This window comes from Oryctolagus cuniculus, chromosome 10, assembly GCF_051225735.1.
Source record: "Oryctolagus cuniculus isolate XC-2025 breed Fujian yellow rabbit chromosome 10, ASM5122573v1, whole genome shotgun sequence".
In the NCBI taxonomy this organism is placed as follows: Eukaryota; Metazoa; Chordata; class Mammalia; order Lagomorpha; family Leporidae; genus Oryctolagus; species Oryctolagus cuniculus.
Window position 1 is genome coordinate 108517560 of NC_142876.1, and position 14894 is coordinate 108532453.

Below are 14894 nucleotides of genomic sequence, written 5' to 3' on the forward strand. Positions count from 1 at the left end.
CCACAGGTGGAAGATTAGCCTATTGAGCCGTGGCACCGGCCAAGGATTCTGTTCTGAACCCTCACCCTAAACCTGTTCTTTTCCCACTCCTGGCAGATCTACAAAGAGCCTTATGCACTTGTGTGTAACCTGCTCAGACTACTTGTATGCTCCATCTATACCGCTGCAAGCTCTGCTGATACTCTCTGGTCAGTGGCGAGAGCCCCCCTTTAAAAGAAGCCAATGTCTACCCTGCATCCCAGGGTCTCAGGTACCATAGTAGGTTCTCTGGTTGGGCATATCCCCTGGCCCCATGGAGAGAGAGAAACCTGGAATGCAGATGGAACTGGTTCCTCTGAAAGGACAGAGGCCCCAGTTACTGGATTCCAAGAGTGGCATGAGCCTTAAATTCCCTCCCTCAGCTCAATAAACCTCCTTGCATCTGCATCCTTCCCCTGTATCTGCCATTCTGTGCACGTATGCTCTCCTATCAGAACTCAGGGTCAGGGAGACATAGGAGGGAAGTGAAGAGCCTTGGGAGCGGAAAGGACCTGATTTCGGTTCTAGTCCTGCCATCCACCGGCCAAGCCTGTGTCTCTTCACTTGCAAGATGACAGTCACAGTGCTTGCAGCCATCATGACCATTCAGTGAGATGGTTCAGGGAAAAGTGCTCAGAATACAAAGTGTAGGGAGACAGAGTTACTCTTAGTTACAGTTCTGATTTTGTGTAATTTATCAAAGAAGGCAGTGCCTGGAGCTTGGTCAAACAGCTTCTCCAGGCCTTGGGCAATGCATTTGGACAACCAGATAATTTGTTTCCATCTCATCACTGGAAAGTTCACATGGCTTTTTTTTTTTTAATTTTTCATTCATGGCCTGAGAAACAGAGATTCTCAAACAAAACAGCTTATCAAGGAACCAAATGCCATTATCTAAAGGAGATTTTACCCTAGCCTTTGAGAAAACTAGACTCACAATGTTAGGTCCAACCCACCCATACAGCCTAGGGCATATCAGTTCCTTTTTTAAAAAATTCTACTTCAAATACAGCCCTTAAACAGTTTCTAACAACAGAGAGATGTGGAAAGAACTTGTGAGGTCAAGTGTAAATGCTGAATAGAGTCAAACAACAAGGCTGAATTACTGGGTCCCTAAGGCCCTGTAGCAAAGAAGGATTTGTGCATGTTTAATGAGTCAAAAACCAGAACAGTATGCAACAGAACAGGTGGCCCTCAAACCCGAAATACAGATTATTTGGCCCTTTACGGAAAAAGTTTGCTTACGCCTACTGAACGTGACTGCAGGACTCACTGACCCACTTCACCCTTCAGTTGCTAGCCTCTCATGAGGTCACTGCCCATGTCCCAGGCTGTCCACATGATTCTCAGCCTACCAGAAATCATCCTCAGGGCCACTGGGAGGTGAATTTGTTAAGGGGTGACAGAGGTCTCAAGGAATAAGCACAAGACCCTAATTAACTTTTGTGGGGCAGAGGGCAGAAGGGTTTCAAGGGTCATGGCACAGGTTCTAGACATAGGGAAGGCAGCACCAATGCAGCTCAAGGAGACCTCAAGTCCTTCATCTTTTGTGTTCCCAGGCTAGACCAGAAGAGGGACCGTGGTGACCTGGTCTCCCCACATGATCAGGATTTGTGGTCTGGGAGAATGGACAAGCTGGTGAAAACAGAAACTGTGCAAACTGGTCAATATTTGGTAGTTATCAACAATTCTTGGCTCCAGATGGTTTCTGGATGGTTTGGTTTCTATAGTCAGACACGAAAGCAAGACTGCACCATCCTCAGCAAAGGTGTCACCGTTCTCAATCTTTCTCCTCAAACATCACAAACCCAGCACTTCCAGGCCTTCTCCCCTAGGCCTTCACCATCTTTTCCTCATCTTCAAGTTACGGTTTCAGAATGAGGGATGTCACTGTCAAGTGCTTCCCTTCAGTGTCAGTCCTATCCCACTTACCTTCAGTCCCGGAGGAAAGACTTCTTGGTTGTAGATTTGGATAAGTGTGACCGCCAGAAGCACCACAACACTCACAAATAGGACTATCAAGGCGATGATGGTTGGAGTTCGGGAGAGGGCTTTGAAGCCTAAAATGGGAAGACCAAGAAGGGACATGCAGGAAAAGCAGGACGCAGGCACTCTACGGATTGTGGGCCCATAATTATGTGCATAAGTCACTTTGTCTTGTTTCCAGCAGACCCATGATTTTAAGGTGGAATAGCAGTTGGGTTCCAACTCCCATTTATCCTTCCTCCAAAACCAGGGACTCAAATAGTGCTTACAGACAGAGTAGTATGATCTAGCTTCCTGGTATTTCTCCAAGTGTATTATGCATATTAGTGGTCACCCCTGAGCTGATCTATAGCAATGGTTGTTTTAATGCAGATTTAGAACTCTGAGTTCTCTATTAAAGCCAATGACACAGCATTTTGTTGGAAAAGAATCTCAGTTGAATCTGAGTTGATCAGAATTGAGCTGTATGGAGGTGATTTCATTTACAGAAGTTCTGGAGCAGGCAGGCAACAGGATTCAAACGATGGTTTCCTGAAGGCTTGGGGCAGGCATTCCCTGGGAAGAGAGTGGGTGCTTTCTGGGGTCAGGGGTGTGCTCTGCATCTTAACAGGACTGTGGAGTATGTGGGTGTGGCATCTGTCAAAACTCATCAAACCTTTCCAAGTCCTTCGGGAAAACCTGAAAATCAAATAACCAGCTTCTACACTTGGATTTTAGCCAAAAGGCCAAGAAGCAATAAAACGAGTTTCTTAAGTATAATTTCCCTTAAAAAGAAGATTCTTATAAATTGCATATACAGTTTAGGAGACAACTTAACATCTATCCATTTCTTTGTATATAAATTGCATTTTTTGTCAAAAGAAGATAAAAAGACAATCAATTATAATGAACTATCAGACATATTAATGGTACTGAATGCTGAAATATGGTAAACATCAGCATAATAGAAAGATCACTGGATCAGAGAATCCAAATATATCTTTTACAAATCGATCTCTGTAATATTTATTAATAGATCTTTATAAAAATTAGGAGTGAGAAAAGAAGAGGGAGCAGGACGAAGAGTGGGAACATGGGAGGGAGGGAGGGAGGGTATGGTGGGAAGTATCACTATGTTCCTGAATCTATAGATAGGAAATACATGAAATTTATATACCTTAAATACTGAAAAAAAATTGCTATGTAAATTTTAATGAATTAAAATTAAATAAAATGAAAATGAAAAACAAAACGAAACCCAGTTCCTCAGTCTCACTAACCACAGGTCAAATGTTTGGTAACCATGTATGGGCAGGTGTTTGCCACGCTGCCCAGCACAGCTACAGAGCATCTCCGTCAGTGCAGACCGTTCTGCAGTGGGGAGGATCCTGCTCTGCTCAGAAAGTTTCCTCTTAGGTCAACATAACCTGCGCTTTATTGCTTTGCTATTTCTAGGAGATAGTTTCCCGGAAGAAAAGGGGGTCTATGCCAGCATGGAATGAGGGAGCTTTCAAAGTTCAGGGAAAAATAGAATTAAAACATAGGTATATTTGGGTTCAAAACTTTTTTTGAAGCCCACGCATAATTATTTCCTAATAGGAATTTCCATGAACTTTTTGAAGACTCCTCCTAGACTTCAACTCAGCCCCAATATCCAATCACATGACAGCTCACCGTTGGGCAGGCAGGCCGTGGGCCTCTAGCACCCAAGAGGCAACTCTCTCTTTCTGCCCCATCTGATTCTCCTGCAGTGCAAATGCTGTCAGACACTCTGTGATGTCAACTGTCGGTCACTCAGCACCTTAATTCTCCTACCTTACTATACGGTGTGCAGCTCCATCCATGGAGAGCAATTTGTTAAGATTCATCAAAACTGCAAGTGAGCTCCCCACTGACTCACAGCTCCACTCCTGGAAATTTATCCTTCAGGATTCACCCCACAAGGGTAAAATGGCTTACACACGGTGATCTGTGATGCAGAATCATGTGCAACAACCACAGGGAGCCCAGCCAAGGAGGAGCTGAACTTCAGGCATCTAAAGGGGTCCCAGGTCACTTTTCTGTGATTCCAGATAGAAGTACATGTACCAGGGGCAGGTGCTGTGGCGCAGCGGGTAAAGCCCCAGCCTGTGGCACCAGCATCCCATATGGGCGCCGGCTGCTCCTCTTCCATCTAGCTCTCTGCTATGACCTGGGAGAGCAGTGGAAGATGACCCAAGTCCTTGCGCCCCTGCACCTGCGTGGGCTCCTGGCTTCAGATTGGCTCAGCTCTGGCTGTTGCGGTCATTTGGAGAGTGAACCAGCGGATGGAAGACCTCCCTCTCTCTGGCTCTACCTCTCTCTGTAACTCTTTCAAATAAATAAAACACATCTTAAAAAAAAAAAAAAAGCATATGAACCAGCCAGCAACATGTTCAGCCACTGAGGACAACATTGACATCAACTTTCCAAGAACATAAGTGTCAGTTACAGAGGTTTCGGGATTGTTTCCAGCTAATAATACATGACAGAGAGTTCAGCTGCCCAATTCAAGTTGTCCCATGGAAGGAAATGTCACAGGTCATCTGTATGTGTGATGTTACAGTACACAGTGCTAAAATGCCAAAAGCGTTTTGGGGAAAACCTGGACATCCAAATAGACCAGCTAAGTAAAATTTCCCTTTAAAAGCTTTCCTGTTTTTGCATAGACTGTCCTTACTCTCCTGGAATCGTATCCTTTTGGAGAATAGGAATGCCCAATTCAGGGCCACGAATAAAGAACATCTACCCACGTGGGAGGGACGGGTGATCCCTGAGCAGCCTCTGACCACAGCCACGTGGCTGGCCGCCTCAGTCCTCTGTGCTTCAGCAGTTTTCAAGGAAAAAGCTGTGATTACCTCCAGCAAATGCTCCCCCCAGCAGAAACGCGTGTTACAAAGCAAAATGCACGAGCCTAGGTCTCATGCATTTAAGAAACGCAGCCTGGAGCTGTGCTGTCATTAGGGCCGGACAAACAGTGTAATTGCAAGGTGAGCAGGAAGAGGCTGCTGAGTTTCCACATGAGCGGCTCCAAAAAGCGCTCCAGAGACTGGCGGGGCAGGCTCCGAGGCGCGCGCGTGTGTGTGTGTGTGTGTGTGTGAGAGAGAGAGAAAATTCTGTACTTGTGTCAACCCTCATGCTGACCCGTGCGGGAGGGCGGGGGAGTTGGCGGCCCTGGGCCAGCAACAACATTTGGCTGGAAACACAGGCAAGGTCCAAGTACGCTACAATCCATCACAAAATCAACAGTATCCTAGAGCGAGTCTTCCACACGCTAGGTAAGGGAAACCACAAGGGCCAAATTAATGGATTACAGAAACCGGAAAAGCCATCAAAGCGGAACATGCGTGTTCATCCTTGTTTTGTGTGGCTTTGATGAAAAGCCTTACTTTCATGTGAGGAATGCCGCCGCCGGCGAAACCCCAGCGAGCCACCCAGAGTCTCAAGCTAACGAGGTTCCACTGTCATTGGCAGGAGGCAAGGATGAAAGGCCTGGCCGGAGCAGGATTCTCCCGCGTGCTGGCCAAGCTCCCTGGCTGCCCTGCTGAGACACTAACCTGCTTGTTCACAGGGTTGGCGGGTCAGCACCGTGAACATGTTCTCTCCCAGCTGCAGGTGCGAGAGAAAACACCGAGTGACACGATGCCCCCGCTCCCCCCTCCCAGCCGCGGACTCCACAGGTTCAGAAAATCGTGCACAAGTTCAAACACAAACCCTCTCCACTTCCTCCCAATCAAAACCTCATCCGGGAACAGTGAGCCCGGACCCAGAACTTCAGACAGAGACCAAAGCCGGAGCTCAAATTCTCAAGTCATTTCCTTAAAGGCAAACCAAGGAAGAATGAGGTTTGCTGGAACTTGAAAATTAGTAATTTTTTAAAAATAAATAAATAAATAAAAAGTCTCCTTCGGCAGACTGTTCCACCTGCACGCAGCACACAGACAGAACAAACCTTGCTCCCATGGAGAAGACCAAGGGCAGGGCACACAGGCAAGGAAGGAGCTCTTGTCTGTGTTCGTGGCCTGCGAGCCTCCACCCGCCTTTTCAAGACCAGGGAGCTGTATCTTTGCGGGCTGGACAAAGTTGCAAAGGGGCTGTCGAGCCCCTGGGGTCCAGCGCACCCCGACCCGGGGTGGGGGCGGGGCTCATCGGACCGCGTCATGCCCGGCCACGGGCATCTCCCGAGCCGCAGAGACTCGGGGTGAAGACGCGTCCAGCCCTGGCCGGCGCTGCGGGAACCACCTCCCCGCCGCCCCAGGATCTGGGGCTCGCGTGCGCCGGGCCCTCCCCGCGGCCCTTTGCGGGAATCCGTTTCCTTCCTTCTTGACTCCCAGCCTCACGCTGTCACCTGCTTCTTCCTCGGCGGCCGGGGCGACCCGCAGTCCCTTGACCTTACCTGAGCGCTGCCGATTAGGGGAAAGGCTGCGGGCGCCAGAGACCGGCAGACCCAGGCTGGGGAGGCGGGGCAGGCCGGGGCTGGGCGGTGCCGGCTGCGCCCGGGACCGCCCCCTCGCCCCTGTCGGTGCAGAGCACCTGCTCACCTCCTCTCTTCTAGCTCCTCCCACCGTCACCCCGCCCCGCCTCCCGCTACCCTTGGAGGACGGAGAAGGGAGGGGGCGAGCCCCTCGTGCCGGAGACCACCTACTGTCCCCCCTCCAGGTACAAGGCAAATTGCACTTCACCGTTCCTCTTGTTCCTTCCTCCACATGGGAAGGGAAGGGGCCCCTCAACCCCACATGGGAAGAGAAGGGGCCTACTGCCTGCCCGCCTGCCTTGCATGTGCGTCAAGGCCAAGAACCATTGGATTTCCGTGCTAGTTTCCTCCACTGTCACTGGCCCCTAAGTAGAGGGAAAACTGGGCCAGGGTCCCGGGAGGGACAGGGCACTCCGTGGTGGTGCTCGGTGGCTTGCAGTCCTCTCTCACACACACACACACCTGCCCCCTGGGGGCTGCGGTGCCCCATCCCTCCATAGCGGATGGAGGGGATCGCAGTCGGCAGCCTGCAAAGGACCAAATCAGAAAGAGAACTAAACCACAGCGTGGGGCTGCAGAAACCCAGTGCCCCAGGGATGGGAGTCTAACAGCAGCAGCAGCAGCCTCCTGGGCCCTCCGAGTGAGCCCAGGGACCCCCGCAGTGACCTCAGCAATAGAGTGGGCCCTGCTGAGCAGCCCCAACCTGCAGCTCCTGGAAGAAGAGAGCTGAGGCCCTGGCCATGTTGTGGGCATGCCTGTTCCCTCCCGGAGACCCACCAGCTTCCCCTTGGCTGCAGGTGGGGCCAAGGCCCCTAGGAAACCAGAGACCCTTAACAGAGAAATGCCCCGGCTTTGAGACCTCTGAGCCCAGAGAGAAGGACCCAAGTTAGAAGAGTGTGTGTGTGTGTGTGTGTGTGTGCAGCCGGCTCTCACCCAGACAGGATTGGGGAGGGGCCCTTCCTGGGGGATTGGCACAGGGTCTGAGACATTCAGTGAGTGCTGGCTGCATTAGGAGACTTGGGTTTTTTTTGGCAGCTGTGGAGCTGAGGGTCCCTGAGCATCCAGCGGGCCAGAAGCCCCCACACAGCTGCCAATACTGTCCCAGACCTGAGTCAGGAAGTCCGGCTCTAGGGGGAATGCACCCCCCACAGTGATTTCCTAGGAGCTGGGAAAAGGTCAGGGCCTAGGGAGCCTTGCAATGTACTTGGTGCTGGTCTGAAACTCACAGACCAGTCTTTGCCAGCCTTCCTTCTGCTCGTCTCCACCCGCAAGGCTAGGGGCAGGCATTTGGCACAGTGGGCCTGTGAATGCGCAGACAAATAGGAATGTCTCAAACAGGAAAATGAACAAATGACATGCACTGCCCAAGAGGAATATAAGTGACCAATGCTCATGGCAAAGATGCTTAATCACATTACTTACACAAATTTTCCACTAAGAACTTTGATACCTTTAGATTTTTATTCATTAATTTGAGAAGCAGACTTGCAGACAGAGAGAGGAAACCACAGAGAGAAAGGTCACTCATCTGCTGGTTCACTCCCCAAATAGCTGCAACCGCCACAGCTGAGCTGATCCGAAGCCAGGGGCCAGGAGCTTTCTCTGGGTCTCCCATGCGGGTGCAGGGCCCCAAGCACTTGGTCCATCTTTTACTGCTTTCCCAGGCCATAGCAGAGAGCTGGATGGGAAGAGGAACAGCCGTGACACTGCTCTGTGTGCCCATATGGGATTCTGGCCAGCCCCAGAACTTGGATACCTTTAAAAAGACTTTAATTAATCAAGTTCTTTGTTTACTTGAGAGATGGAGAGACTGGGGTGGGAGAGGAGAGAAAACCAGACACACCCACAGACATAGCTCTCATCCATCCGCAATAGCCAGGAATGGGCCTGAGCTGGAAACTCAATCCAGGTCTCCCATGTGGGTGGTGGGGACACAACTCCTTGATGCATCAGCACAGCCTCTCAAAGGTCTGCCTTGGCAGGAAGCTGGAGTCAGGAGCCAGAGCTGGGGACTGAACCCTGGTACTCCACATAGGATGCAAGTGCCTTAGCTGTTGGGGCTAAACACCAGTTCTCCAACAGAAATATGTGTGTGTGTGTATTTATATGATTTATTTATGTATTTGAAAATCAGGGATATAGAGAGGGAAGGAGAGACAGAGAAATCTTCCATCTGCTGGTTCACTCCCTGAAATGGCCACAATGGGCTGGGCCAGGCCAAAGCCAGGAGCTTCTTCCACATCTCCCACGTGGGTAGCAGGGGCCCACGCACCTTCCTTTCCCAGGAGCATTAGTGGTGAGCTGGGTCAAAAGTGGAGCAGCTGAGACTTGAACCAGCGCCCATACGGGATGTCAGCATTGCAGGCAGCCACTGGCTCACTACGCCATAGCGCCGGCCAGGATGCATACACACTTCAGCTGATTAGCTTAACGACATTTAAACAGATCTGGAGTGGTGGTGTCGGCACAGTGTAAGGGAGACAGGCGCTCTCTCATTTCGGTGCGTGGCGCTTCCTCCGACCGCTCTGCGTGCTTCGAGTTGCCGCGTGCTCTTCTCCCAGGAGTTCCTCAAGGTTCACTCAGGGCTGTTTCTCCCTTCCCCTTCTGTGTTCTCGTCCCCGGTAATCTCAGCTGTGTCTGTTCCAGTCCCAGAGGTCCCTCAGGGGCCTGGGCCCCACTCAGGCCTCCCCACCTGCGCTGCAGATCCAGCGGACGGCATCTGACCTCACCTGGGCGTCTCACAGGTGTCCCACATCTACTGGGCTTCGGGCTTCCCCCACCAAGCCCGCAACTCCTCAAGCGTTTCTCATCACCTCCACTCATCCCGGGAGCAGGCCAGAGACCTGAGGGTTACTTTTGATCATCTTTTTTTCATTGTGATTGTGTCCCTAACGAATCAGTCATAGTGACTGCTGGTTTCCACCTCTGAACTGTCCCTCCAGGAAGTACCTGTCTTCATCCCCACCACCACAGTGGTCTGAACCAGTGTATGTCGGTCTGCACACCACCAATACTTCGGTCAGATGATTCTGTGCTTGGGGGTCTGCCAGCTTGTGTGTTCCAGCATGTTTGCTTACAAGCAGACTTGACCCTTACCCACTAGATGCCAGTAACTGCCCACCACTCACAGTATGACAGCCAAAAAATATCTCCAGATATTTCCAAGTGCTTCTGAGAGGTGAGGTTTTCTGCCGATCCAAGTTGGTAACCTTACTAATCCATGTTCCTTCCTTCCTTTGGGATCCATTTTTCCCAATGCTACCATCCCCATCGATTCTTTTTAAGCTGTAGTTTGTTTTTAATGGACACATAATAATTATACCTATTTGTGGGTACAGTGTGATATTTTGATAAGTGTACATATTATATAATGATCAAATCAGGGCAATTAATATATCCATCATTTCAAACTTTAAAAAAATTGATATATTTATTTGAAAGAGAGAGAGAGATGGAGAGAGAGAGATGCCTTCCATCCGCTTGTTCACACCCCAAATGTCTGCAACAGCTGAAGCTGGGCCAGCTTGAAGCCAGAAGCCGGGAACGCCCTCCAAGTTTCCCAGGTGGGTGGCAGGAATTCAGGTAATTGTCCATCACCTGCTGCTTTTCTGAATGCACATTAGCAGGAAGCTGGACTGGAAGCAGAGGTGGGACTTGATTCCAGACGCTCTGACACAAGACTCAGTATCCCAAGTGGTGGTCGGCTTAACCTGCTCCACCAAACATCCCCTCCCACCTCACAGTTTATCCCTCATTTGGGCTGAGCACTGTCAAAGTCCTTTCTCTGGTTGTTTTGAGATATACAATATAATATTGAGAACTAGTCATACAAAGCACCAGAATTTATTCTTCATCTCGGACTTGAATTTTGTAATTATTGACCCATCTTTCTCCATCATCCCTCTGTCCATACTCTGGTATGAGATCAGCCTTTTATGGATTCCACGAAAGAGCGACATGTGATTTTCTTTTTTCTGTGTGTTAATTTCACTTAACATAGTGACCTTCAGGTTCCTCCATGATGCTGGGAATGACAGGGTTTCATCCTTTCTGGAGTCTGAATAGCATTCCATTGTGTATATGTACCGCATATTCTTTATCTGCTCACCCATCAGTAGACACTTAGGTTGATTCCCTAACTTGGCTATTACAAGTAGTGCTGCAATAAACATGGGGATGCAGATGTCTCTGACAGATGGATTTCATTTCCTTTGGATAAATACCCAGTCATGGGATTGCTGGATTATATGATAGTTCTATTTTTAATTTTTTTTTGAGGAACCTCCCTACTTTTTTCCCCCAATCACTATACTCATTTGCACTCCCACCAATAGTGTACAAGGATTTTCTTTTGTCTCCTCATCCATGCTGCCATGTGTTACTCTTTGTCTTTCTGGCAACAGCCAATCCTGACTGGGGTGAAGTGATTCCTCCTGGTGGTTCTGATTTGCATCTCCTTAATGATTAGTGACATGGAACATTTTTTTTTTTTTTAAATACAGCCCTATCTCCTTGAAACACAGATCTCACTGTGGGAAAATGCTCCTTTGAAAACTGTTCTGTGCTGGTCATTTCCTGATGGATACAGAATAAAATCCTCAGTGTGACCTAGGAAGGCTTGCGAGGGATGGTTCCGGTCTCCCTGTCAAGTAATAACCAAGGTCTTAACTAAGGGCAAACCAGCCTTCTTTCACTTCTTCATCTGCCTCAGGTGTGCCCCTTCCACAAGGACTTTTCCCACTATTTCTTTTGTGGTGTCTGCTCTTTTCATCTATCTTTCTCTAATTAGCTCTTGCTTAGAGATATTGTTCTCACCTCCACTACTCCTCTGATACCTCCCTGACATTCTCTCCTCCGGGTCGGGTCGTACAATCAACCAGGGTCCGATCCCTCAGTTATTTTTAAGTGCTTCCTTAGCAGCTGTTCCTCCTTTGCAGCTGGAGTTTGTGGTTCTCGTTGAGCAAATGACACCTGTTGCTTGAAGCAGCAGTCGCAGGATGTCATCCCACTGCATGGTTTGCAGGTTTCAGGGTCAACAAGATAGAACCCACACCGGTGCTGGAGGGAAAACACTTCACTCTCATAGAGAATACACAGGTCAGCTTCAATACGGAATGGCTGTCCCCATAGCCACTGGGTCTGAGGCAGGAGAAAGGTCTGCACACAGCTTGCGGTGCAGGTGAAGTTCCTCCACCCATCTGCCATGGGGTCGGCAATACTGACAGCTGGGGAGATGCCTGAGGGCCATTGACCCATTCGCTTAAGCAGAACAAAGGAGTACACATCCAACCCGGAACAAGGAAAGACACTACAAAGCAAGAGATTTGCCTAGTACAGGCTGTGATGATGTTTCTCTCTACGCAAGGAAAGTTTCCAGTCCACTCTTATATGCAACCAGGCAGGAGGTGAGAAGCTGTGTATCACCACCTGTCTACAGTCCACACATGCGTTTGTCAAAGTGTATCAAATCTAGTCGGGTCATCAGTTGCTCAGGAGGTGGAGGTGAAGTTGAATACAGTTCACTCTCAAGCAACCCACATGGCTATAGTTTACTTGCACAACCTCTCTATCATTTTGAGATCTCACCTTTCCACAAGGAGAATCAGATTCAGTTGGAGGGCCAGTCCTGCTTAGAACACGGTCTTTCATCAGGAACACCGAATGCCTAGTTAAGTTAACTAATGAAGTCAACACATTAATCTAGCACTATCCCACCTGAGCATGGATCACTTCCAGCTTGGTTTCTCCCTTCCACAAATTGTTAATATACAAAGACACTATCTTCCACCTGCAGATAATTGAGGGCTATTAACTTGCCCACAACCACCACCGAGGTTAGAGTTTAGAGTGTTGTGGTCTTGAATAGCTTGAGGAAGGATTGAGATATTGTGTACCACTAAGGCCTTTAAAATGGGAGTATGGGACTAGAAACATGGTTTGAGCTTAGTTTCTCCTGACATGGCACTGCTAGTTCTTATTGGCTGTTTGTTGCGCCAGGCATGACAAAGGATCCTGAGGGAAAGAGAAGAGGAAAGAGTAATGTTCCCACCAGGCAAGATAGAACTCACTGCACTGGATGGAAAACACTTTACTCACATAGAAAAGAGAGCAAGATCAGCTATAATACCGAATGTCAGTCCTGCATGGACAGTGGGTCTCACCCCCTACCTGATAGAGAGGAAAAGTCTGCACGCAGCCCTCTTGTACTGCAGGTGCGGCTCCTCCACTCCACAGACCTGCAGTTCTGGAGAGACTAAATGGAGAAGGCAGCTTAGTTTCTCTCTGAGGAAACTGGGGTGTGCTTTACTTCTGCCTCAGAGAGCGATTGCTAAGCTTTGGACTCCAGAAACTACACCTGTGGCCCCCTTGCCGACACTCCAGCTTTCAGCCTGGAACTGAGCCTCATATCCTCGGCTGTCCTCGTACCAAGGCCCTTGGACTTGGGCTGAGCTACGCTGCTGGCATCCCAGGGTCTCCAGCCTGCAGACAACTTGTCATGGGACTTTTCAGCTGCCATCATTGTGTAAGCAAAACCCCTAGAAATCCTCCTTGTATCCATATACCTATCCTGTTTGCTTCTCTCTAGAGAACCCCCACTAATACAGAAGGCCTGGAACATCTGCAATGTGTTCAGCCTCCTACAGCAAGGCAGTTACTTCATGGAGTTGACTTAACCTTGAGTCCCAGTAGGACTCCATCTTGAATGTAACATTTGGATGGACCTTTGCTGAGTTTGACTTCTTTTATTAGTAGAATTAGCAAGTACTCGGACAAGGATGGGCATTGCAGGCTTAAGGTTACTGTGGCTATTTGGTGGTCGGGCACCCTGTTGCTGTTAGGGCTCAGTGCCAGGCTAGGAGTTGTTGTCTAAAGGGGGTATGTCTGGAAATTCTCTTGAGGTTACTTATATCTTCAAGACCTGTAGGCCACTGCACCCTGGGGCAATCTTTTGTTTCAGCAGACTGCAGATCAATTGGGTAGGAACTACCAAGACCTGTTATTTCCACAGGGCTGGAAGGTTCCATTGGCCCCCCGTGGCAGGGCCTGGGCTCATGCACACGGCACTGCCTGTGGAGTCCACTGTTTTGGGGGCCCCCATTTAAAAGTGGATTCCTTGTGGGTAAACTGGATTTAAGCGACCAAAATAACCTCAGATGTGGCACATTTTGTCTCTAATGGTCAAAGAGGCCTACCAGCTGTAAAGCTTTTTTTCTTATTAGCGGGGGCTTCTAAGGGAAGCATTTTTTTTGTTTAACTTTAATCAGGAGTGTGCCTCTGACTGCTAGGCCAGGTGGCTCTCTAGATAGACTTTATCAGGGTTGACAGCCCAGACTGTGGCGTGGTGTCCATAACTTCATCTAGGATCTGGTCAGCTTGTTTCCTCACGAGATCAGCACTGAGAATGCCATCAACATTGTGCATGACAAGTGCTTCTGGGTATAGCTGGGCTTTCTCAGGTCTAGCCCTAGCCACTGGTGGCACAGTGCCAAGGTATCTGAAGTAGAGTGCAAGTACACTGCAGAACATTCCATGTGAATGCAAATTGGTCCTGATTACCAGTCCACGAAAGGATTCGGGAAAAAGACATTAACCACATAAATAACGGTCTCCCATATGGACCTCCACTTCCCCAGGGACAGCTACTATAGGAGCTCAGAGCAGCGCTTTAGTGTTTAGTCTTTAGTAGTCCACTGTCAGCCTTCAGACTCCTGAGGCCTTTTAAAAAAAGATTATTTTATTTAGTCGAAAGGAAGTGAGGGAGAGAGAGAGAGGTCTTCCATCCACTGGTTCACTCCCCAAGTGGCCACAACAGCGGGAGCTGGGCCAGGCCAGAGTCCAGCTCAGAATTCCATCTGGGTTTCCCACGTGGGTGGCAGGGGCACAAGTACTTAGACCATCTTCCACTGCTTCCCCAGGCACATTAGCAGAGAGCTGGATGGGAAGTGGGGAAGATGGGATGGGATGCTGGCATGGCAAACAGCAGCTTAACCCACTGTGCCGGATCGCAGGCCATCCTGAAGCCTGTTGCATAGGCCAGACTGGGTAGTTAAATTTTTATAGACTGGTGCATAGTATTCCTGCCTAAGTAATGCTGTTACAATAAGTAATATATTTCTCTCTACCTTCTATGCTCTAAGATTGTTTTTAGTAACCCACTGGTTCCTGGGTAATCTCAGTGATAGGCAGGAGTGAATGTTCCCTGATATTATGGGTGAATCCTGTTATGAAGGGGGTACATACCTTGCAATGGTGGTAGTGATATGGCCACAGAAGCCACAATACCAAAACCTAAAATGTACTCAGTGGTGGGCCCCAGTGACCTAGGCATGCTACCCATAAACACACGGCCACATGCCTGCCCTGGGTCTCAGCATTGCGCCTGAAGCCTCCAGTGCCACAAGCTTACTTCTATTCCTGG

The 14894-nt window shown here is 49.2% G+C and overlaps 1 protein-coding gene and 2 long non-coding RNA genes across 12 annotated transcripts in view; 2 read left to right on the forward strand and 1 right to left on the reverse strand.

Annotated features, from left to right (window-relative positions):
- The window catches only part of LOC108177085 (uncharacterized), a 56728-nt gene extending 53968 nt beyond the window's left edge, over positions 1-2760 (forward strand). For both annotated transcript variants that reach the window (XR_016214945.1, XR_016214953.1), the window contains one exon: positions 1578-2760. This is a non-coding gene — a long non-coding RNA (uncharacterized LOC108177085). The remainder of the gene's footprint in view (positions 1-1577) is intronic.
- ENTPD3 (ectonucleoside triphosphate diphosphohydrolase 3) overlaps positions 1-6494 on the reverse strand; it is a 40798-nt gene extending 34304 nt beyond the window's left edge. Inside the window, exons 1-3 of one of the 2 annotated variants that reach the window (XM_008260264.5) lie at positions 6398-6494; positions 5559-5610; positions 1951-2078 (exon numbers count right to left, since the gene is read on the reverse strand). In XM_008260264.5, coding sequence (XP_008258486.2) covers positions 1951-2078; positions 5559-5598 — 168 coding nt within the window. In that variant the 5' untranslated portion in view covers positions 5599-5610; positions 6398-6494. Of the gene's footprint in view, positions 1-1950; positions 2079-5558; positions 5611-6349 lie in introns of both variants that reach the window. The other variant, XM_070050997.2, reaches the window with a different exon arrangement.
- A 5777-nt stretch (positions 6495-12271) lies between these two features.
- LOC138844123 (uncharacterized) overlaps positions 12272-14894 on the forward strand; it is a 168772-nt gene continuing 166149 nt past the window's right edge. For all 8 annotated transcript variants that reach the window (XR_016214961.1, XR_016214962.1, XR_016214964.1 and 5 more), the window contains exon 1: positions 12272-12998. This is a non-coding gene — a long non-coding RNA (uncharacterized LOC138844123). The remainder of the gene's footprint in view (positions 12999-14894) is intronic.